The sequence below is a fragment of the Pteropus medius genome, unplaced genomic scaffold, assembly GCF_902729225.1.
Source record: "Pteropus medius unplaced genomic scaffold, Ma_sr-lr_union100, whole genome shotgun sequence".
Classification (NCBI taxonomy): domain Eukaryota; kingdom Metazoa; phylum Chordata; class Mammalia; order Chiroptera; family Pteropodidae; genus Pteropus; species Pteropus medius.
The window spans coordinates 8,942,374-8,968,364 of record NW_024344371.1 but is presented as its reverse complement, the minus strand read 5'-3'; the positions used below and the strand labels follow the sequence as shown (position 1 = coordinate 8,968,364).

The following is a 25,991-nucleotide window of genomic DNA, read 5'->3' as shown; positions in this document are numbered from 1 at the left end:
CTCTCATTCTTTTCATTAATACCAGGGATCATGAGCTTCATTCCCATCCTTAAATTTTAAACTGAACAACTGTAATTCAATAATTGCAGAAGGTGCCTTGCTTAACAAAGTACAGAACACAAGTGCAAGGTGTTTTTCTTGATGTTATACAAGCATATGAAGAAATGAAGATGATGTGGACAGGCTGGGATAAATTGAAAATGCTGTCAAATGGGTTGGGTGTCCTGTCGCATTGTCACCGTGATGGGAAATGTGAACAGCAAATGTGCAGTATTGAAAGGGATAGCCCCACTAACTAACGAAAAATTGTTTTGTCCCAAATATTAATGGTGCTCTTGATAAGAAATGCTAATAAAAGAACAAAGATGATTAAGGTAGTCCCAAATGGTACTGAAAGCCTAGGGAGGCCTGGGGACCAATTGAAAAGCTTCAGTCTTTCAGAAGTCTCTATAATCAACAGGCTCCAAACCTCCGCCAAGGCATTAGTTCAGTTGATTCCTGAAAAAGCAGATTAGAACAGGGGAATGGAACACTGAAAACATTGACCTAACCTGAGAATCCCTAGAGATTCTTAGGAAAAACTTGAAATTAATTCTCCTCCATCAGTTTTTCTAATTCAGGAGCCACCCCAAGTTCTAAATTACTCCTCAGTCAATGTCCTCAGGATTGCTTTGGAGGTTTCCAAACCTCTGGAATAATTTGGGGGCTTATATGAAGAGAAAGTCTACAAACATGTAGAATTTACCCTTGGTTTTTAACTTAATCTTTAATTTTACTTATAAGCCAAATGCAAAGTTAGTGCCAGTCTAATAAACTTAGATATGCTGAACACCTAAAATCAGAAAAATGATGACAGGGCATGAGTCACAAATGAAGAACCCCAATATGACAATGTTTGGAAAAAAATACTGTAACCTGGAAGTATTGAGTGGGTAGAATAACGGCCTTCAGTATGCCAGAATGGGAATTCTCCGGCAGAGCACTTACAAGTAACCACAAGAAAAAGAAGACTGCGCTTTTTGTTCAGTGATTTCCTATTAATTGTGATGTAAATTATATGGATGTGATTTTGACAAAGAATAGCACTGTTCTGAAAAAAAAATAGTGGTGTATGTGCAAAATACAAAATGCATTAAGAAGAAAAAAATGTTATTTGGCAGCATGAATGCAATAAAAGCTGAGATAACAGCTTATGATTAGGTTACTTTTATATTTTTTTCCTGTTTGGCTTGATTTTTAATGCTTAAGTTTTAGAAATAAAACAAATATTTTGTATCGCAAATTAATATAGATTTAGAAGTATTTTTCATATCTAATTCTTGATCCTGACATGAAATGTGAAATCACTGAGCTTCGGTTACATTAGGTTGAGATTGTTACTCTAACAATATGTTATGTCAGAAGGTATATTGGATAGTCTGTTGTTAATGTGGACAGCTATCCATACAGGAAACATCTAATAGTAAACAAACTAGATTAACGTTGGACAGAATTCTTTAGGGAGTAAAACATCACCAATTGCTGAATCCCGGGGGAGCTTATATCTTCTCTTAACTGAGATGATTCCCAGGGGACACTAATTAAAATCGACCAGACCCTTGAAAAGTACAAATAGATATCTCTTTATGGAGGGAGTAAAAATTAAAATAATTTGTTAAGGAAAAGTAACTTAAAATGATAAAAATTGAAGAAGAAAGAAGACAACTTTTATTTGACCTTGAATGTACTTCTTATTCTATAAGAAATTTTAAAAAGCTACAGGGTAGTTGTTTCTTGTCATTATACTGTTGCTGATTCTGTGGTTAGTTATTAATTTTATTTTTTATGATTCACAATCTGCTCTTTGAAATATGCCATATGCTCAAAGCAATTCAAGGATGACAACTGTCAGAATTACTCCAATAAAAATTGCCTAAATGAGGAAGATTTACTGCAGTCTGATATTTCAGTGGAAGGTCCCTCTACACTCCCCAACAGCTTTTTCAGACACTGTGAATCTTGCAACCATTTTTTCAGTCAAAATCACATGGCTGTTTTGTAAGAACTTCTCAGCCTATAAGTAGAACCGGTAAAACACATTAGGCTAAGGGTGAATTAGCAGACACGGTAAACAATATAGATAGTTATTAGATGGATTGCCTGCAATCAATATGTGAGTTCCAAGCCAGTTTTCTTAAATCACACGCAAATACATTGACTTAATATGACAACGTCTGCTCTATGCATCACTAATAAACATTAAATTTGACAAGCCCTGCACCCTAAAAGCAGCAAGCCAAACTGAAGGCAAGTTTCTTTTTCCTTTGGGCGCATCTGAGGGATGGATAGAATCTACCTGAGTGCTCCAATCAAAACACATTTTGTTAAATATTACCAGTCCATTTATCTTTCATTTTGTTTCAGTCTATTTATTAATGCGGTTTCATTTATTGCTATTCATCTTGAAGATAAATCTTTGTCCTTCTATAGAATTACACCAAATAGAATGTGATAAAGGGAACTTTCTCGCAATTATGATGTCGGTACAGCCTGTCAGCACACAAGGGATGGAAATGAGTTTGGGGACAGGGAAGGGAAATTCTAATAGACACCATGATACATACAATGAACGCAAAGATATCCAGAGGGGGGTTGGAGGGAGGAAAAGAGAGAGACTTGTCAGGCTAATCAGATCTTCCACAGCAAGGTAAAGGCAAGAAGAGCAGCTCTAACCTTGTAAAGATGTTGCTGCTGCTCCTCTGACATCATCAGGTCGTGGCTGTCCATCACGAGGGACTCCATGTCAATCAGCCAATCCCAGAGCTCCTGATATTCTGAATCAAAGTCCAGAAGCCTGAAGATAAGGCACGAAATGTATTATGCATAAATACAGTGTAGTTGTTAAAATCTCATATTAGAATAATACATTCTTAAAAACCCATGATGCTCCTAGGTGATACCTATAAAAAGAGAAGGGAAAAAATTCTCTGTGTGGTTACACAGTGGGTAAAATAGGAACTCAAGCTTGTGACATAGCCACTTCTTAGATTTTGAAATCATAACATGAAGTTCCGATGCTCGTACCTAAGATATTATCGTGGCAATTTCCATTTGCTAACCCTTTCTGAGGATTTGCAGCACTTGAACAAAATGACTACTACTACATCCTTGAAAAAGAGCATTGCCATATTTAACAATGAGAAATGGACGGTCAGTGCCTTAGGAAGGTTACATGGTCTAGAATTTGGGGTAAAAACAGTATCCTCAAAATTTAGACCCCTTTCTCATCTACTAGATTTCCCATAGATATTGCATCCCAAATAGCTTTATGATTAAGAATACTAATTTAACTAATTTCTCTACAATGATCATAATATACTATCCAAAATATTATTTTTCACTGGGAAATGACTCAATCATCTATCTTTCCCTCTGCTGTCTATCTGCCTATCTCTGCAAACATATATCCTATATTTATTGTCATGGATGAGTAGCCAGCATTTCAGCTTAACACTCAGAGATAGGCTTGAGTGACTCTGGTAAGCCAGTGAGAACCAGGGGCAGATCCAGTATTAGACAGGTGTTCCCCACAGACATGTAGGAAACAAAGGTAAGGACAGGAAGTCAAAACAATGAATCTTTGAATAGGCAGCAATCATTAAAATTCAAAGGAGGATCACTATGGTTTTGAACAAAATAAATCATTAGAATAAGAAGCTTAAAAGGATTAATGTGATTCTCTATTGAAAGCCTGGTGAATAAGTAAAGCCAAGATTCTTCTAAAACATTGTGATCAGAAAATAAAAGTGCAGATGAAAAACTATGACTTTGTCCTTCTCCCAAAAAATCATCCCCTTAAAATAAATTCTAGAGTCTTATCAAATTGTAATTGAACAAAACCCTATCAGTACTAGTGAAGCAGCAGCCTCAGACATGAGTCTGCATTTATCAAGTAAGCATCTTATTACTACCTTGTTCCTGTGTCTATACATTAAACAACTGCTTTCCAAGAAAATGAACATCCACTTTTCAAAACTTACAACTTAATCCTAATAGATCTGTCAATAAAAAAGTTAAGGTGTGTCTGGTGATGGAGAAGACTAGACCTAGAATTGCCTATTTTATTTTAATTCCTTTACCATAATTATAAAGATCCTTGACTAGGACCATAAGCACCCAAGGGCAAGGACTTTCATTGGCTAACACGTAGAACTGTCTCGTGAATGCTGATGATGGGTATAGTTGATGCAGCCAAAACCTTCAGTAATGCTATGGTGGCTTAGAGCAGAGCTTCTCAAACTTTAATGTGCATACGGTATAGTGAGGACCTTGCTGAAATGCAGGTATTGAGTTAGTAGTTCTAGGGCGGGGCCTGAGATCTTACATTTTTAACAGATACTGGCAACTGGCAACACTGCTGGTCATAGACTTCACTTTGAATGGCAAGGACTTCCAGCATGTAAAATCTGCAAATAGTATCTCATTTCAAAATACTAAAAGACAAACAAAAACCACTATAACAGGGACAAATAAACTATGAGACTTTCTTTATTAAAAACTTTGTGAGTGACGAATAAGGAATGACTAATAAGCATTTGTTCACATGACAGGTATAATCATTTAGAAATACCTTCCGAATTACGGTAATCATTTCTCCTTGTACCCTCCCATATTTTAACCGTAAAGACAGGGGAAAGGTGTAATGTGACACCCCCCACACCCTCCCCAGATTAGGAGAGTATAATCCAGGGTAATATTAAAAGCAAAAAGGAAAGGAAATAAAAAGCTCACCCCTTCCATTTCAGTGGACTTGGGGAATAAGAAGGAAATGAAGGTAAGAGGAACAGGTGTGTCCTCCCATCTCTTGGCCTAAGACCCAGATGAAAGGCATGTGAGACAGATTGAAGGGATCTTCCCGCTAGGAAATCTGGGAAGAGTTGCCTTAATCAAAGTCCTCACAAGAACCTAGAGTGGGGATGTTGCAGTCAGAGAGAGATCTTTGGTCAAGACCCCCTTTGCTAACCTGTTCTCTCATCCCTCACCCCAACGCCTTGAGGTTTCTGGAAGTTCAGCCGGTAAACTTGACAGTGGCATTGCACAATGACCTCCCAGGAGAGCCATGGGGCCTCTGAAGCCAGACCTCAGAGAACTGGCAGGACCAATGAAGGCTGAGATGAGGCTCCAGTCAGCAGGAAATACCTCCTGACCAAGCCAAGAGATAACAACTCAGCCAAAGCCCTCTGTGGAGAACAACCTCATAACGTCCAGGGGAAAACCCATTTCAATGAACCCAGCCAGCCTGCACCTACGGGCCACACTAAGCCAGGGGACCTCACTGCACCCCAGAATCACACGGTCATGTAAGCCCTCTTTCTGTTCAGATTGTGCAATATGCTTGTCCAAAAGAAGGGAGAAGAATAGGAAATCTGAAAAAAATGGCATTTATCCCAAGAGTTGTGCTCTAAAAAGAATGTTAATTTATTAGGGGAGACTATAAGCGTTTTGTTTAAGAGCCTGAACTCTGATCTTAAAGCAAGTTTTTTTTTTTTTGCTTTACCAGGAAGTATGTGTTTAGGATGGCTCATAAAAATTGTTGGTCAGTAAGAGAAAACAAAGAAGTCTGTTTTTCTTCCCATAGGTATATGATAAAAAAAAAAAAGAAAGAAAGAAACTTTGATTATGACTAAATTCAAGGGCAAGGGATGTATTTTATCTTTGCTTCCCTAATGCCCACCACAGAAGCTGGTGAATGGTGATGTCTGAATGTAGATAATGAAACCAAAAACTTTAGTAGGGCAAAATGACTGCAGAAGAGGAGTATGTGACAAATATAATCGTATCTTGTCCCTAAATGCCAATACCAAAGCTAGGAGCATACCATGGACAGGCTTCTTCACTCATTCTAAAGGTGAGATTTTGCTTTCAGTATATGATAATGGTGTATTTGCTTACTTAGAACGACTAGATGCCGTAGATTCTGTTAGTGTAAGTTGTCCTTTTACATCCTCCTCTTTTCTCTGATGAAAATTAAAGGAGATTCAGAAGTAGGTTATAAACAAATAAAAAATATATACAGAATGATAAAATGTTCAGAACTACGGGAATTTTTTTATTGGCTCTTTACCATGTCTTTATAGCCATTGAGCTGTTCCCTCCTATTACTCTCCTTTCAAAACAAAAGCCATTTCTTCTCATTAAATGCACGTCAGGCTTCTCACATAGTCCACACCGGAGACCTGCAAATGGCGTATGAACCTAACACAGGCACTGTATTCATTCTTTCTCCAGTCTTATCTATTTACATCCTAGCTGAGAATATTTAGACTTTAGCTTACTAGTTGCAGTAAATGCTTTGGTTCCTTATTTTGTTTCAGTAGTGTAGTAGGATCAGCACCAGTGTTTTCCAAATAAAAAATTCTCATAAGGTCCAAACATTGAAGAAAAAAACATTTTTTAAGTATTTGCGCCTGATTTCAGATTCTTGGTTATGTGTTAATTCACAGCTTAGGAAAGACCGGACAGTTTTCCAAATTTAGTGAAATCAAATATATAACTTGTAGTAAGTCAGCAATTAAATTATTAAAATTTCTTTGCTGGTTCTTTTGAAACTTTCTAAAATGACTAGAATTTACTGTGCTCACAATATCAGGAAAATTCTTAGATAAGGAATTAGTTTGCTTTCTTATATTTACATTACCTGCAAAGGTATCTAAAGTGTTTTTCAAGTGGTTTTATAAAAGACAACGTCTTCTAGGAAAAGTGCCAGCTACCATAAAGGACAACAGAAAACATCATAGATGAGTGAATTTATTGAGGGTAGCATGAAACTAGTTAACAGTTCTATACCCCTTTGAAGAATATGCTGATTCTGTAAGCTGAATTCCAAACCAGGTTCTTTTCTTGAATTCCTGGTGACTCTAGTCTCTCTTTTTAGAAGGGAGAGAGGTGATTGAAATTGTGTCAAGGAGCCCAGAATCTTATAAAGGATGTAAGAATGAGAACTACTCTTTTGGAGGGATTTCCCTCATAAAATTTTCTTTGTAATTGTGTTCGGGTTTATATCGTCATTCACTCAAATATATAATCTCTTACATGTTAAAAGTTCTCAAAAGGTACCTTTTCAGTACTCTATGAATATGTTATGTTCTCTATGAGGTCGCACAAAGCAAACTCACATATACTCTAGGAAAGAATTGTATTCTTTTGGATACTTTTTTTAAATTGCCATAATAATAAAAGAGTTGAACATTCTGTTGTAGGTATAACATTCCCATTTTAAGAGGTTTAAAAGTTTAATCCTGCTATGAGAAGAAAGATCTTCTAATCCAAAGTCAGTCTTTTTAGACAAATATAGAATTCTGAATGTATTTATTCCGTAGTCTGAGGATCTAATAGAGACAAGGACAAGGCTATGGAGAAATAAATAGGCAATTTTTTCTTCAGTGTTTATTTCTAAGTTTAGGTCAACTACTATAGGTAATTGCCAAAAGTATTTTCCAACATCTTATCTACCATTTTCCCTGCCTTTTTTTAAGGTTAAAAAGATTCCAGGTCCTTCTACCACAGAAATAAAATGCTAACAAGTTTATTTAGCATCATTTTTCTGCATATTGGATAGCAATATAGTATTTGTGAGGCTGGCATAGTTTAAGAAATAATCCTTCCTCTAAACCCTGATGGGAGTTATGTTTGACTAGCTAAGTGTTTGAACATAAATGCATTCAGCCTTTGGTATTTAAAGTGAGCATCATTAACTGAACATTTCAACTTAAACTTTGCTTAAAAGATAAAGTTTCACCCAAGTGAAATCGATGAGAGGTGTGTGTGAATATATGAGGTTTCAGCTTGGCCCACTAAGGAATTTTGATTAAAAGAGACAACCAAATGAAGAAATCATCAAAATAGAGAAATTATTGGTTGAAGAAAAGATAACACTAAAAAGCCCTGGCAGTTTTGCTGCTAAGGCCGAGGAATATATATTTTGAAGCATTTAAGAATCCATCTTTTATATGCTTAATGGTTCATTTCACACCAACACAACTAAAAACACAAGACCGGTTCCTGAAATACCAGCTTATCTATACTGGGACTTCTATTAAATGATCCAATTTTCCTAGCTTCTATAGCATATCGACTCTTCCCTCAAATGTTCACTAAGTATTCAGTGTTCACATTATTTGCTCAAGGAAATTTGCCTCTGATTTTCAAAAAAAGACACTAAACTGGTAACAAAATCTTGCAAAAATATAGTTTAAGAATTTTACTCAAATGAAATACTAATAATAGATCAGAATTTCCTGTTATCCTCTACTCCATGTGGCATGTTAAGCACAGAAAGGCGACGCAATACTGGCACCAAGCTCAGTCATCATATCATTAAAGAACAAAATTTAGCGTTCCAGACATGGAATCTGATATATGCACAGTTGCATGTAGAATCCCTTTCCACTCTAAACATATTAAAGTGTGGACACTAATTTACTATTTTGAATGAAAATTCATGAGCGACTTCCTCATGAGAAAAGCAGCCTGCATTTGCCATTAATAAGTAAAAAGGAATATGGAGTTCTTTCCAGCAGTAATTTTCTCAATTCTCATATATACCCATGTACATGTAAAAATGACCGAGAAAAAGAAAATCAACCCTACAAATTTGTTTATGACTGGCCCTACTTTCTCATGGACCCATGAACCGTCTGTTCATAAACATCTGTTATTAAAATAAAAGCCATAAAATAAAGCAAAAAAATTCAAACTTCCAAGATTAGCCATAAAATTAGAAATATCAATGTGGATTTCTGAATGTATTTAGAGGATTCCGTTAGGCTGTCAGGAAGTCAAACCTTTTTCTAAATTTTCAGATAATATGTAGGCTAAGCTCTAGCCAAAGAGCTGAAAACATTCTGAAAATTTTAGAATAGGTAGTGATCCTAACACAAATGGAGAAACCATACTTCAGAAGACAAAGCAAAAATGATGTTGTCAAAACAAAAACAAAAACAAAACAAACATAAACCAACCTTCCTACGTCATTATCTATGTGTAGAGAGGACTGGATCCAAACTTGCTACTGGCACACTAGTGTGGGTTGGGCATCTCACCCTTTTATAAAGGGACCATCTCCACCCTGAGCCCCACTGGTTTTCACAGATTTAATGTCTTGTTTGGAAAAATGTCTATTTAGATCTTCTGCCCATTTTTTTAAGTTGAATTACTTGTTTTTCTGCTACTGAGTTCTATGAGTTCTTCATAGATTTTGTATATTAGCTCCTTATCAGATGTATGATTTACAAATAGTATCTCCCATTTGGTAGGTTGTCTTTTCATTTTGTTGATTTTTCCTTTGCTGTATGTACAGAAGCTTTTTAGGACGATGTAATCCCACTTACTTATTTTTGCTCTCGTTGCTTTTGCTTTTGGTGTCAGACTCAAAAAATCACCATAAAAACCTATGTCAGGGAGCTTACCACCTACATTTTCTTCCAAGAATTTTATGGTTTCAAGTCTTATGTTCAAGTATTTAATCCATTTTGAGTAAATTTTTGTGTATGGTGTAAGAGAGTGGTCAAGTTTCATTCTTTTGCATGTAACTTTCCAATTTTCCCAACACAATTTATTGAAGAAATTGTCCTTTCTCCATTGTATATACTTGGCTCATTTGTCATAAATAATTGATCATAGATGCATGGGTTTATTTCTGGGCTCCCTATTCTGTTTCATTAATCTATATGTGTTTGTATACTAATACCATACTGTTTTAATTACTATAGCTTTCAAATACAGTTTAAAATCAGAAAGAGTAATGCCTCCAACTTTGTTCTTCTTTTGCAAGATCACTTTGAGTAGTATGGACATTGTAACAATATTAATCTTTTTAATCCATGAGCATGGAATATCTTTCCATTTACTTGTGATTTCCTCAGTTTCTTTCATTAATGTCTTATAGTTTTCAGTATATAGATCTTTCACCCCCTTGGTTAAATATATTCCTAGGTATTTTATTCTTTATGATACAAATGTAAATGAGATTTTTTTCTTTATTTTTCTTTCTGATAGTTTGTTATTAATGTATAGAAACAACAGATTTTTGTATATTGATTTTGTATTCTGCAACCTAAGTGAATTTGTTTATTAGTTCTAACAGTTTTTTGATAAAGTCTTTAGGGTTTTCTGTATATAATGTCATCTGCAAATAGTGATAGTTTTATTTCTTCCTTTCCAATGTAGATGCCTTTTCTTTCTTTTCATTGCCTGACTGCTCTGGCTAGGACTACGAATACCGTGTTGAATATAAGTAGCCAAAGTGGACATCTTTTCTCATCTTAAAGGAAAGGCTTTTAGCATTAAACCATTGAGCAAAATGTTAGCTGTGGGCCTGTCATATATGGCCTACATTATGTCGAAGTAGGTTCCCTCTATATTAATTCTGTTGAGACTTTTTATTATAATGAATGTTGAAGTTTGTCAAGTGCTTTTTCTGCATCTATTGAGATGATCATATGATTTTTATTCTTCATTTTGTTAATGTGGTATATCACATTGATTGATTTGTGGATGTTAAATCATCCTTGATCCCTGGAATAAATCTTACTTGATCATGTTGTATGATCCTTTTAATACATTGTTGAGTGGTTTGCTATTATTTTGTTGAGGATTTTTGCATCTATGTTCATCAGGGATATCGAGGATCTTTTCTCCTAGCGTCTTTGCCTAGTTTTGGTATTAGGGTAATGCTGGCCTTATAAAATGAATTTGGAAGGGTTCCCTCCTCTTGTGTTTTTTTGAAGAGTTTAAGAAGAATTGGGATTAATTCTTCTCTGAATGTCTGGCAGAATTCACCAGTGAAGGCATCTTGTCTTGGGCTTTTTATCTGTTGGAAGATTTTTGATTACTGACTCAATCTCCTTACTAGTAATTGCTCTGTTCAGATTTTATATTTCTTTAAGTATCCTTAAAGATAATTTTATGTCCACCTGATATGAGAAGATAGACTACCAAAAGGTATGCTCTTACCTCCCTCAGCCTCTGCTATCCCATAGTCTCTACATTGTCCTTGTCGCTGGTTGAGGAGCCCAAATCATTCCTGAGCTTCAGACCCACTTCCTGGGCATTTCCACTTAGATATTCCACAGACCCTCAAAAGAACTACACTCAGCTTCTTCCCCACCTCCTTCTGCTCCTTCTCTGCATTCACCACCTCAGCGAACGGCACGCCCATCTGCCAGAATACATGAAGCCTGAAACATGGAGAGCCATTCTTTAATATTCGCTCCCATAAAGTCCCTCCCCCATCCACTCTGGTCACCAAGGCCTGTCAGTAAATTTCCTTCTCTCAGTTTCCTGCCATCTTAGCTCAGGCCCTATTTCTCACCTGGATGCCTAGAATAGCTTATTAATTAAGCACTGTCTAGTCTTGTCCTTGCCAATCTATTCTCCACACTGCTGCCAGAATATTGTTTCAAAACTGCTAATCTAGTCACGCTTGACATCCTTTAGTGGTTCCAGTTGTTTGTACACACCGCCTCATCTGTGAGACACACTAAATTGTCACTTCCGACCCTGGGCCATTCTCCATGAAACTTCTCCTGAAAGGCTTTCCCGATTTTCATACACCTGACAACCTTTGTGTCCCATTGCCTCTACCTCCCCAGTGCCTACTACAGCTTCATTTAATCATAGCTCAATAAATATTAAATGTTGAATGACAGCAAAGTCACTTGAATCCAAAGCCTCCTATTTTTTTCTCCTCCTTGACTAAGCCAATGGAGCATCTTTCCCCTCAGCCGATGGGTCATCAAGGTTTATCAATTCATTCTGGCTTTTATTTCTAATCTAGTCTCCACCTTTTCCATTAATTTCTGACCTAAAATCTCCAAAGATTACAGTGGTGTTTCTCAAGCTGCAGAAGAATCACCTGGAGGGCTTGTTAAACAAAGATTTCTGGTCTTGACCTCCAGGTTTTCCAATTTAGTAGATCTGGAGTGGGGCCCAGAATTGGCATTTCTAATAAATTCCCAGGAGATGTTAACACTGCTGGTCCAGAGACCATATTTTGAAAACCACTAGAGCAATGGTTCTCAACTGCAAGTGGGCGTTAGAACATAATCATATTTTGGCCTACTCCTACCTATCGAATCAGAATTTTCGTCAGGGTAGGGCGGACAGGTATTTTTCAGCGTAAAAGCTCCACAGGTGATTTTGATCACCTGTTAAGATCATCCTGGTTAAGAACCATGAACTCAATGATTAACTCCAGGATCAGGACTTCACCTGCTCCCCAAGATTTATATTTTACACCCCTCCAACTTTCTACCCTGCTCTCCAGTCATACAGAACAGCAGGCAGTCTGATGACTCAGACCTATGCTCCCCTTCTCTAAGCCCCAGATTAATTTTAATTATTCATTCATGCATCCATTCATTCACTGAGCACCTAACACTTTGCAGGCACTGCACCAGACACAGGGCAGAGTGTAGTAAACACGAAAGACACAGCCCTCATGGGGCCCATTCCATTTGCTCTGATGTCCAATAGCGCATTCTGTTTCCCCTTTCTCTCATTGCACAGGCAAATACTAGCATAATAGCACTCTCTTGCTAGACTCTCTTGCTAGCACTCATGAAGGCAGAGACTGTGGTCTGCCTTTGTAGATGCTCAAAAAACATTTGTTTGGATTAAATGGAATAGCTCTTCTCCTGACCTTGCTTCAAAAATCATCTCCAGGGTCTTCTCTCTCTCTGCTGTCTTTCTTGACCTGCTCCAATTCCCCCTCCTCCCCACCATCAGAATCAAGCTTTATCTTCCATGAGACCCACCCCCTAATCCCATGCAGATTTCTAAGTACTTGTGATCCTTTCTTCTATGTTGTTTACAGATCTGGCTCCTCCTACAAAACTGTGAGCCTCTCAAGGTCAGGGACCATTTAATTTTTGCCTTTTAGTCTCTGTAGTTCATATAAGAGGTATTTAATAACATTTGTCAAATGAATGAATGAAGTTAATTTTGTTTTCACTTAAGCCTTAACAATACTTAGCAATATTTTTGCCCCAAATTCCTTGTGGATTTAATGAAATCTTCTTAAGATTCTTCAATTTCTCCATAGTAGGAAGATATTATAATTTAAATTTCATAGACTATGAAATATGCACAACATGGGATTTAGGAGGAAAAAATGTTTATCAAGGGTCCAAATGAAGATCTTCAGAGAGAACGCAAAGTGTGACTTTATGGATTGTCCACCGCATTCTGATCCAGGGTTCTGAGCTGAGGTCTTAGCTCCATCTTACACTATCATCCTGGACAAGCCTGTCACCCAGCCTTTTGCCTCCCAGTTCTATCATTTATAAGCTGAATAAAAGACATGGTCTGTAATGTACACTAAGTCTTGACAGCAAGTAGGATGCTACTTAATGAACAGTATCTTTGAAATTCATTTAAAAATGAAATCAGACAACCTCTTAGTAGAAAGAGGTATTGGGGAAAAAAAATGGTCACACTTTACAAAATATACAAAATGTAAGTGTTCTTAATAAATTCTGCTTGCAGAATCATGCCAAGTACATAGTAGGCCTTCAATGAATATTTATGGAATGAATGAAACAAAATGATTGATAATTGCTTTCATTTAAGTTGGCAGGAATTAAAAAGCATCAAACTGCTCTCAGTAGAGAATCTCGTTGGGTGATTCACACATTGCATATCCCTCAGGAAGCCATGGTTTCCCGTTTGGCAATGCTGGAGACAGTGCCAAATGTCTCCCACAGATGAACACACTTTACTACCAGAGCTCACACAGCCTCACATACATTCAGGGAAATCTTCCGACCACGCATAGTCATAACTGCTAAACACAGTTCATAATTGTATATAAACTGTGTTATATCACCTTGATACATATCTTTTCATCAAGCCAGAGAGGTTATAAATTCATTTCTAAATGATTTTTGGTTATGTAAGATTCTTAGCAGTTTAAGATCACCTTCATTCTTTCTAGGATCTGAATCCTCCCTGGAGCAGTCGTAAACATTTTTCAACTACATACTCTCCTTAGCATGCATGTAGACATGGAAAGGAAATAAAAATATATGAATTGTATCACCAACTCAATTTTCTCTTTAGTAGACTGGATGTCTGCCTATGGAATGAAAGCCCACACTATTCCCACTATTGCTTATCAGAAACAATGATCGTTCTATGTAACAAAAGAACAGCTAATGAAGTTTATGTATCATTGGAGCAGATAATTTTACAAGGCTATGTTCTTAAGGCTTCAGAATTAAGGATTTGACTGTGGGAGTAAAGGGTCTTGGAGGCAGGACACCCCAGATAACCTCACTCACATGCATTTCTCAAACAATGCTTTTCTGTATATAAACAGAAAATAGAAAGGAATATATGGTTTTTGTCCTTAGTATTAAATAGCTGCTTTTTCTTCAACACACTCTTATATTTCTGCACAATGTACAGCCTTCAGCACCCCAAGAAGCATGAACAAAGGATATCAGGCAAGTTTACCTACTCCCACTTCACGGAACAATGCTCGTTGTTAACTAAGCGATTCCCAGGGTAGATTTATGATTTGTGGAGCCTAGAGTAAGTACTCAGGTTGGGTCCTTGGAATCTGAGGCCAGAAGCACGTGGTGACTGTTCAGTCTCCCGGGCTTTTAGAAAACATGAAAATGTGACCTAAAGTTTATGCTTGTGTGTGCACCAGGGACTATTTATGCATTTAGAGAAATTAAAGCACATTAAAGCCTCAAAACAGCTTATTGTTCATACTGCAAGCTTTAGTCTTTTCTTTCTTATTTGCTTCTATGCTTTTCCTCTTGTGAATAAATGTCTACTGAATTGTATAAAATGAATCAAATTTTTATGTAACATGTCCATGGATAAAAAAAAATTCCTGCTAGAGCAACAAATTATATAGATAGGTAAATCTGAAAATTTGAAAAGTCCTTTCCTATTTCCTAAACAGAATAATGACTCTGATCCCTTTCCTGTATTTTTAGACCCTGGATTATAACATAAAACAGAATTTATAATCTGTGTACTTAATGTATCCCAAAAATTTATATGAGTATTTAAAGTCCAGTCATAACTATAAGCACTTAAAAGATAAATGCAAACAAGTACATGAAAAAGACTTCTTTCTGCTTGCCTTTTCAGGGAATATTTTGGCTAGAGTTATACCTGGTAGCGTAATAAGATGTTATTAATATTTAACGGAACTTAGAAGAACAGTTTCTACCTCTTATTGTCTGGCTCAAGAATAAAAGTAAAATAGGTTAGTATTTCCATTTTTATGAGTATAATTATTATGAAGTCATTGCAACTATGAAATAATTGTATTTCATTACTACTCTTTTACTCTTTAATAATCGCCTAGCAGAAAAGACCAAAAAAAAAAAGAGAGAGAGAGAGAGAAAAGAAAAAAACATATATACACACTCTTTGCATAACTTTAAAGTCATTTGGAAATATCTGAAGTCATGACAATTATTCAATAGTATGGGTAGTTAGTACAGTATAAATACAGCCATATGTCTCAGGCTGAATGAAATTATTGATGGGTCACTGAAGTTGTTGGGTCCTTTCACATCCTACAGACAATTCAAGTGCTAGTCTATTATTCCAATTGACTTTATGTGAAGCTAACCAGCTAGCTCATGGTCTCTAAAGAATTATTAAATATCTACATTTTTCAGGAAAATGATGTTCTACCAAGTTTCCAGTGATGTTCTGGTGTTTAAAATTTCCTTAGACATACTTTAAAATAAATGATAACGTATAAAAGGGGGAAAATACATTGAAACGAAATTGTAAAGAAAACTGACCAACAGTATAGGTACCATATGGTCACACAAACACTCGCAAAATCACAGAGCTGTTTTTAAATAAATCATAATGAAGTTAGGAATTTCTGGGTTAGATGATAGAAGCTGATAAAATCCAGCTTCAATTCTGGCACGAATGAAAAGGAACATAAATGCCTGGTCTATTGAGCTTCTCCTTGTCTGTTAGCTAGGGAGAAAATGCCTGCCTACCGCCTACCAGTGGAAAATCATAGAAAAAGTAGAGATTAGTGAGAATAAAACAACAAAAAGAATAGTTCCCTACCCATTGCCTCCCACTGAATGAACTTTTGACATATCAGCAAACTCCTCTTTTCTCTTGCTGCTGCTGGTGTACTGCTCACTGTACAGCTTGAGGGACATCTGCTCAACAGCATCTCTTTGTGCTTCCAGGTAGCATAGCTGAACCTCAGCCTGGAGAGAGAAACAAAGAGAAATTGCTGTTTTAATCCAGAAGGAATGCATTTCAAGTGAGGTGTAACAACTCAAAAAATGGGAATAGTTCATATCATTATACTGCTCCTTTTCAGGTTGGATTTAATGGGATCAGCTGGGCATATTACAGAATTATATTTTAGATCCGAATCTTATAAGTTCCTCCTTAAAATATGACCCGAATAAATGAACTCTCAGAAGACTCAGTAAATATCACAAAATATCCCTGAGATCATAATACTGTATGATGAGACTTTACATAAAAATTCCGTGAAATTCCTTAATAATATTCTTCTTCATATTGCCACATATGTAACATTTATTTTTTAAAGATCCCCCTCCAACCCATACATTTGCATGGATACATATTCTGAATGCTTCTCATTATCTTCCCTGAGGAGAATTAAAAAAGCCTAGTACTAATTCTAATACCTCTTCAACAGTGACAACAGACATCCTTTATTACATTTTTTTTTGGTTCTCTATATTATTGTTTAATAATTTTAAAATGGAGGGAATAATGATCTTGCTTACTTGCAGGTTCGAATTGTTAAATCTTTCATAGTTACATACGGCTCACTGTAGTAAAGGGAAGGCAGTAAGTTCACCATGCTGTTTTCCATCAAACCAAGGACAAAAGAATGCTGAATAATATTTGGCATAAAAACGTATTGAATAGATGCTTTATTTATTGCAGCTGTTGTGATCCCTGTGGCTTTAGGGTTCCCTAGTATACCAGATGAGACCGGGAATGAAGACTTCTCAGTGGCATGCTTGCCCATGGTAAAGGGGAGGGGGCAATGCTGAGTTTATGTGCACTGTAGACCAGAGGAACTCTTATTTTCTTTTGGTGTGCTTCGCTAAATCTAAGAACATCCATTAACATTTTTGAGAAACCTTAAAACTCCTACTTCTTTACATTTTAAGAAAAACAGTTTGGGGTCAGCTCTTGTGTAGTTGCCAGAATTCTGTAACATGTAAGAAAAGCCAAGTCAGACATGACCACCTAGTCTTCGTGTCTGGAGCCAACCAAGGCCTTTTGCCTGGTCTCCGGTTTTATATACTTGATCATGGTGGTTGGGGGGGTGTAAGTGGGGGGGCGGTGAAGTGGGGACGGTAGGGGAGTATTATAAAGTGTCAGCTTCTTAAAAGTGCAAATCAGGACTCTGTAAAGGAAATGGGTAGCTTATGAAATGTTAGATCTCAAACCATTTGAGAGTTTCTGTCATTGCTTTCCACAGCAGCTAATTATGAATACTCTGGATTGCAGAGGAAGAACTTTAAAAAAAAATGCAAAATATTACTACATTCACATAATTGAAGTTTCAGGAATCAGTCAAAAATCTATGTATTAACTCATGTGGTCTTTTATTGCCCCCAACTAATTAGCTTGAATAAGAATAGACTCAACTGGATTAAAAATTATGTCAAACACTATAAACAAAGGATAATGTTAAACGAAGTGTATTCAGTTTGGGAGGAAGGGGTGTGGTTGGTGGGATGGCACAAAGGAAATGCTAAATCTAGTATTAGTTAGCATCTTTTCTAAGAATGTGAAAGAGGAGGTATGGAGCATGTTAATGGTATTATAAAAGAGTTCCAATCAAGAGGTATGCAGATATCATAGAACTTGGAGACATAATATCTATCTATAGTCCTAAGAATATTTTTTAAATGGATGGGGGTAGTATAAAACTGAATATAGGGAGTTAATGATTAGAAAAAACAAAACGCATCTTTCAAAAGAGCATACAATGTTCTATGTGGTTAAATATGATATAACTGAAAGATATTGAATAATAGTCAAAGAACTTAAAAACAATAATCCTCCCAAATGCCACTCCCCTCCACTCCCCCACTCCTCAAAGCTATGGGGATAATAAGGAGGTCATCCCACACCAAGTTTTCTATTGGAAACCCCATAAGAATAATGCATCTGCCCCATTAGGTGCCAAGGGGCATGTTTGATCCCTAGAGGTTCCTGTTAGTTTTATAACCATCCTATAGTAACAAGCTGGACCACTGCTTGTTCTGGGTAATGATCTCACAAATGTATGTCACTGCTCACAAAAAAGATCATAAAGAGGGAGGCTGACTTAATGTAGACTCATCACTACTATGGAAAAATAATTGGAGTTCATCTTTTTGAGATCCTGGGCCATTTCTGTGTACAAAGGGAAACACCTCTCATATGACAGAGATACATGGAAAGGACTTCAAAAAACAATGCTGAGAGTGACTTGAAAGATAATTAGTCACCTTACAAAAATGATTGAAATGTTATAATCTAAGACTTTTATTGCACAATATCTCACAGGCATTTGACATGAAAAAAAAAAAAAAAAAGAAAGAAAAGCAAACTTCCCTGCACTAACAAGGAGATGAATTAGATAGCCCAAGTATTTCCTATCCATCTCTGTTTCTATCTCTACTTTCAGTGATTTATTCCTAAACATGATGATAAAAATAGAACTAAAGTAGCTCCTTCTGCTAAGGTTGAATGGCTTTGCCAGTCTAAATCTCTCTGCAAACCATCTTAAATTTTTTTCATACTATACTTTAGTCCTGAGATAAGATTTTAGGAGAAAGAATTAAAGAAGATGTAGTTCTAAAAACAAAGGAAAACAAACAAACAAACAAAAAACAGTAACACTGAATCTCTGATTAAAAGAATTTTATTGATTAGCAATTATATTACTGGATACTTCTAAAAGTGACTATACAAATGGAAACTTAAACTGATTAAATAATATTATTGATGTGTAATCAACAGAATTTGGCAACTTACTGATTAAGAAAAATAAAGAGGAACATGAAAGAGCAGACTCAATGACAGAGCTACCTCACACTTCCTTTTCGGTGCCATCAACAGGAGTAGGAGTATAAAAATAGCAATATGGTGGATGGAACAAACGAGCTGGATTTGACTGAGTCTTCTGGTTTGAGGTACTGGTGGGATACCCAAAACACAATGTTCAGCAAGCAAGTAGAAATATTAAGGCTGAAATATAAACCTAGACGCAACAGTTAACATTAGGAGATGAAATGAGAATGCCATGGGAGAGAGTGTATGATGAGAAGGGAAAAAGGATCAGTTCTCACTTATTCTGGTCTAGGCCTGCAGTACACCTGGCCGATGTGATGCAGTACACCTAATGTGATGGATTCTCAACTACTCTCCTCTTTCCTTCTTCACCACCCCCAAATCCATTTTATAGATGGTTCATTGATTAATCTTTTTGAATCACAGCTGAGATCGCTGGTTATTGTTTAAGAGCTTAATTCTGGACCTCTTTTCTTTAGACTCTTTTTCATGGCTTTCAATGCCATTGATACAGTAATGGCTCCCAATCCTTTCCTCTTCCAGTTATTTACCTAACCAACCACCTGACATTGCTACTTGGATTTACTTTAGGAATAATTTCAATACAGAACTAACTCTCCATTCTCGTCTTCCCCGTGTTCCCCCAAACTTTCTCTCCTTAGCCCTCTTTTTTTAAATAAATGGCACCATATGTTGCTCAGGTCAGAAATCTGAAAGTCTTCTTTGACTCCTCATCATCTTCATTTCCTGCAGCCAGTAACTCCCCCAAATCTGCTGATTCCTCTTCCAAAATGTCTCTCCATTCTGTTTCCCAAGTCTACATTGCTGCCAGGCTGATCCACAGCTTCATCATCTCTTCTTTATAGGATAGCAACTATCTTCTAACATGTATTTCCCCTCATCCATTCTTGCCCCTCCAATCTCTTCCCTTACAGATCTTTAAAAAACATGAGTTGGTTTCTTACTGTATTCAGACCGAAAAAACCAACTTCTGTCATGGCTCATGAGATTTAGTTCCTGTCTACCACAGACCTCATTTCTCTCTCTCAGACCTACTTACCTCACTCTTGATCATCATGCCTCTGTCATCCTTTCTTTTGGTTTTTTAACCAACTCTTTCCTGTCTCAGGACCTGTGCATATATTGTTCCCTTTCTCTGGAGCATTCTCTTGCTAATGTCTTCTCAACCCTCAGCTCTCAGGTGACATGTTACTTCTCAGAGAGGCCTTCCCTGAACACCCTATCAAAAGTAGATCCACTCTATTTTCATATTTTGAAATAGTATTAATTTTTTTCACAGTGCATGTCACAATTTAAAATTCTTGTATTTGCGGGTTTACACCTTTTCTGTTTCCAAACTCTAAGCTCTGTAAAGGGAACTGTGTTCTCTTTGTTTCCTTTGCCATTTTGTATTCCCAGCACTTTGACACTATCTGGGGCTCAGTGAAGAATCATTGAATGAATGAATTGTATGTTCATACATTTAACCATTTATCAGTCACTGAGCCTTTATCACATGTCAAGAACTACACAGGGACTATGGGTACAAATAAGAACAAAATGTAGTCCCTTTTCTCAAGGGATTGCAATGTAGTGGAGGAAAGGGACATGCCCACAGACAACTACAAGTGTGCTAAGTGAAATGGTTGTGGGGGAAGATAGGAAATAAACAACTTATTGCCTGAAGGTGAGGAATGGGCACTAAAACCTTGATGGAGGTGGCATTTGAGCCAGTTCTGGGAGTATGGGTATGACTTCATTTAGGTAAAAAAGCAGATAACTATCTTTACAGGCAGAGTAACTCTTTTGGTCAGAGGCCCAGAATCATGAAAGGATGTGGCATGTTCACAGAATGGTGGCTGGAGCTTTGGGGCCTTTGGATGAAGAGGCAAATATAGAAGTGGATGGACTGTGAAAGATGTCAGGTTTGGAATTTGGATGCTCTCCAACAATATGCCTACAGAAAGGTGTCACTGTTTTTGCGATGGCCTTCATCTCCCTCCATCTCCCTTTTTCTGTCATGGCAAGACAGTCATCCGATAGATTAGTCCAAAGAAACTCATAAACCTCCTATCTCCTAGTGTGCATTGAGTATGTTACATTGAGAAGTGAATCAACAGTCTCCATTAGGTCAGAAGCCCAGTGCCTCAAAGAGGGGAAATGCTTAAGAGAGTCTAGTAACTTATACCTTTAGTAAACCTTTAATATAAATGTTATGGATTCAAATGTGTCCCTTCCAACTTATATGTTGAAGCCCTAACCTCCAATGTGACTGTATTTGGAGACAGGGTCTTTAAGGGGGTAATTAATATTAAATGAGGCAACAACTGGACTGGTGTCCTTATAAGAAGATAAAGAGTAGGCATACACAGAAAAGGCCATCTGAGGGCACAGCAAGAAGGCAGTTGTTTACAAGTCAAGGAAAAAGGCCTCACCAGAAACCAAACCTGCCAACACCTTGATCTGGGACCTCCAGCTTCCAGAACTGTGAGATACAAATTTCTGTTGTTTAAGCCACCCAGTCTATGATATTTTGTTATTCCCACTCTAGCAGACTAATACACATGATAAAGTTAGAAACACTGCCTTCTCATCTGAGGTGTAATACAATTGTTTTGCTGCTTATCATTAGTAGCATGCCCCTTTTTTATTTTATATACACCTAGAGCCCAAATCACTAGAGATACTCCTCTTCAAATTTAGATTACAAATTAATAATTTAATCAGAACACAAGACACAGTGTTGTAAAATATTTCATTTAAACTTGGTTTGATATGTGGTAATCCAAATTCAATGATCTTTGTGGCATGAATAATTACTCAACCATTTACTTACCTCTGATATTGTGTCTAATAACAAAACAGTTAGCCCACGATAAGTTTGGGAGAGGGGGCAAATTTCAGTCACTCTAATTATCTTTAAGGATAAAACACATAATCACTTTCATAATAACATACAGACATATGACTTAACCTTATCCTAAAAAGCGCTGGTTTAGTTAAGAAATGTCAATTATTTCATTATCACTGCGATGTCCCAGCATCTTTTTGGGTCAAATATCTTGAAAACGTTAAAATAAATTATATTCTTTCTTAATTTATGTCTTTGTAGGTCTGCCTAGTTACTCATACTGTACTTCATAGCTTTCCACATCTACCCTCCTACTTATGTCTGGGTCTATGTCTTCTGCCTTCTCCCTTGTTTCTGTGGAAATTATCCATATATCTATCTATGACTAAGCCCATTCACTTGTTCACCAGGCCCCCTCTAAATTACACAAAGATGATCACCCCACAACAAATTGCCATTCTTTTCCTGCATCAAATTTTCCTCCTTACTATATTATTTACATTAGCACATTAGCCAAAACAAACAAATAAGTACCACACTGTTTTTTCCAATGTAAGAAAAAAAAAGAAAAAATAATCCCTAGACACCAATTAACACCAGTCTATCCTCTGGCTGAAGTCTCATTTCTCTGCTCTTCATTAGAGCAAAATCACTTTTACATGTTTTATCTTTACTCACTATGTCTAACTTCTCTACTATTTCTCTTGAACACACTTCAATCAGGCTTTTGTCCACATTCCCGATATCAGTCGTCAGTCCTTAGTCCTTGACCTATGCTGACCTGCTCCAGCAAGGATGGTGGTCATGATCTAGGGGCATATGGTCTTGTCTGCATGACAACTCAGTCCCTAACCTTCCTCCAGTCTTTGCTGAAATATCACCTGCTCATTCAGGTCTTCTCTGATCTTCTACTTAAAACTCAAACTCACTCCTACCCCCAGCAAACCCTATCCCCCTGCATATATATTACCACATCTAGCCAACATTTATTTTATATTGTCCATCTTCTCCCACTGAATTGGAAGCCTCATGAGGGCAGAGACTTTTGTCTATGTGTTTATTGCTGTATCCCCAGAAGCCAGCACAGCACATGGTATGCGACAAGCACTCTATACAAATTGGCTGAATAAGTTTTACTGAATTTGAAATTCTGAGGTGATTTAAAATGTACAAAGAGATACAACAGATAGTGCAAAGGCTGTAGCCTCAGCCTGGTTTTTTAAATCATTGGCTTCATTTTCCCTTAGAAAGAAAACTATATTTTCTCTGACAAATAAGAAAATAATTGAAATATATACCTTGTTTACTTTTCTCTAGAATAAAAGGAAGAAGAAAAGCTTCTTTAATTAAAGAATCATTCGGTAATGTTTTATTCAGCTAATGAACGGAGTGATCTTACATGTTGCATATTATATTAAAAACTAACTACAATGGTCATAAACATAAAATGAACACTTCAGCTATTGTCTTTCTGTGGTGATCTTTGCAATACATTTCAAAACAAAGTTTCGAGTCTTCTGGATCAGAATTTGTTTTAGCTTAATAAAATCTGATTTCCCACTTTTAAAAAAAGTCATTTGAGCTTTTGCAGGATACATTAGCAGTTTGTATTGCAAGAGTCCTTGCTAACTTAGGAAAATCACAGAGATCCTTCAATATAATAGGGGGAAACTTTGCTTTTTCTGGCAATAATTTTGTCATTGGGGAATATTTTCCTACTTTTACTACATGGTCATTTTTTTTTTAAACTTTGATGCAATATCTCTAAACACATGCCTTTTTCTCTTTTTCCTTATACAAATATTTACCATGCTTTCCTTTTTCCCTCCCCACGGCACATCCCTCTTACAACTGGCCCAGATTGCTTTCTCCTTCTAGAAACACCTTCAAGTCTCAAGGCCCCGCGAGCTCTTCCAGGGTTGATTAGAATCTACACTTGGAAATCTCCATGCTTTTATTTGGCAGAGTTCCCATACTCGCTCCAGGATTTAGAGTTGTCACCTTTACAGTGTTGGTTTTTCCCCTCCAAGATCCTGGTTCTTTTGTGTATTTTTGCTTTTGTCATCACTGTTGGTAGTTCATAATTTCCCGAGATAACTCACCTTAGGGACTGGATTCAAAGTGCATTTCCTTTGTCCAGAAATGAACTCTCTCAAGACATTTATTCACATATCCATGATTAGCTCTATTCTGGCTAGATACAAATAGCATGTGGCATTACGACAGATGCTTCAGTCCTGTGTGCCTGCCCAAGTGGAGTACCAAAGCTTCCTTTTCCTACAGAGTTGGAGCAGGGAGCAGAGGACTAAGGAACGATGTATTTCTTTGGAATAAAGTTGATTAAGAGCCTTCATTTAATCATTTAAAAAAATTTATCTTGAGACTCTCTTATGTTTAAGACATCGTGCAAGATATAAATCTGGGTCAGACATGGTGCCTGCCCTCAGGGAATGTATAACCTAGAATTACAGAAAAGTTATACTAAATAATAGGAACTAAAATATTCATTCAAGAATAAGACCAATATTATACTCCAAAAATATTGCTAAAGAAACAATTAGTTGGTTAGAATGTTCTTTTTATCATTGGCTAGAGAGTTATAAAAGCATTTAAAATAGAAATACCTTCTCGTTGTTAAAAATTAAATATATATCAAAAATTTAACACGAATCTCAAAGCTATTTCAATATTATACTCACCAAAGACTATTGTATATACTAATCTACGTACATTAGGGTTCAAAACTTCTATGGCCATATCAGCAGCTCCAGAAAAACTAGCCTTAGGATCTCAAGATTTATTTCTATCTATATTTATGAATAACTAGCTCAGGACAACTGCAAAAGATAACTGATTTAAGTAAAAAATATTACATTTATATCTTTAAATGGTCACCTTTATTTCTACTGACTTGATGTTGTTTGCAAACCATTAAAAACATTAGCTATAATGTTTAGAAATCTCAATTTTAAAGCTATGTCCTTAATGGTATTTGTTAAATGGTAAGCATTTAAACAAAGTGAAAAAATTAACATGAATGATATTTTCATTATTTCTTCTGCATGTTTGTATGTAAATAAAAATGTCCTCTTCCTCCTTTTAATGATAGTTAAGATGTTTATTAACAACAACAACAACAACAACAACACCTCCACCTAACAAACACAAAGAACAAAAATAACACACAACGGCATTTGTGGAGAGCCTCATCCACCACTGCCCTCTTCCTCTTTGTAATGCAAGTAGTTAAAGCCATTAAAAATTCAGCATTTTATGTCATGAGCTAGGGTGGGAAGGGAGTGTGATTACACTGTGTCGACTGGAGGGGACGATTAGAATTTCGATGTTTCTCCATTACCGTTTCCTTAGTGAATCTCTGCACAATGACACAGACATCAAGTCTGTGTTTATATTCTACGGCTGTGTAGTTATTCTCATCTTCCAAATTTCACTACAGCAAATCCTTATTTACTTTCTGGCAGAAACAAAAAATTAAAGATGTATAATGTGAAGATACAATCTTAGCCTCTCTTGCCCTGCAGGACTGGCAGTTCCTTCCCAAGTACAATTATGCTGGCAAATGCTGCTGTTAACTCTATGACTACAATGTGCACTCCAGTTCCTTTGAAATTCTATAAAATAGTCGTTCTTAGATGGTGATAGAAAGGAAGGAATGAAACAAGAACAACAAGAATTACTTTACATACTAATAATAACAATTTAGTTATCAAAACAGAACTGAACAAGTATGTCTTTATACTGTTCTTTTAAAAATTTAGCCTCCTAGGGTTCTGATAATCAGGGCCTATGGTTCAGGAATGCATGGTAGCACTCAGCTCAGTGCCTATATCCTCATTTCAAAGAGAATCATTCAAACCAACATCCATCCTGTCAAGAATCTCGACTTTGAGCTGCTAATGTAGAATAAAAATCAATATAAATTTTGATCATTTGATGAATATTTACTTCTTTCTTTAGTGTTTGGGGATTTAGAATTGAAAAGTGCTGAATCAAGTCATTTTATTTTTTTGTGTTTGTGCCAACACCAATT

General features: G+C 36.5%; 1 protein-coding gene across 1 annotated transcript in view; it reads right to left on the bottom strand.

Annotated features, from left to right (window-relative positions):
• AKAP6 (A-kinase anchoring protein 6) overlaps positions 1-25,991 on the bottom strand; it is a 520,891-nt gene that overhangs the window by 109,281 nt on the left and 385,619 nt on the right. The window contains exons 11-12 of the mRNA XM_039870505.1: positions 16,096-16,244; positions 2,713-2,833 (exon numbers count right to left, since the gene is read on the bottom strand). Of these exons, the coding sequence (XP_039726439.1) occupies positions 2,713-2,833; positions 16,096-16,244 (270 nt within the window). The remainder of the gene's footprint in view (positions 1-2,712; positions 2,834-16,095; positions 16,245-25,991) is intronic.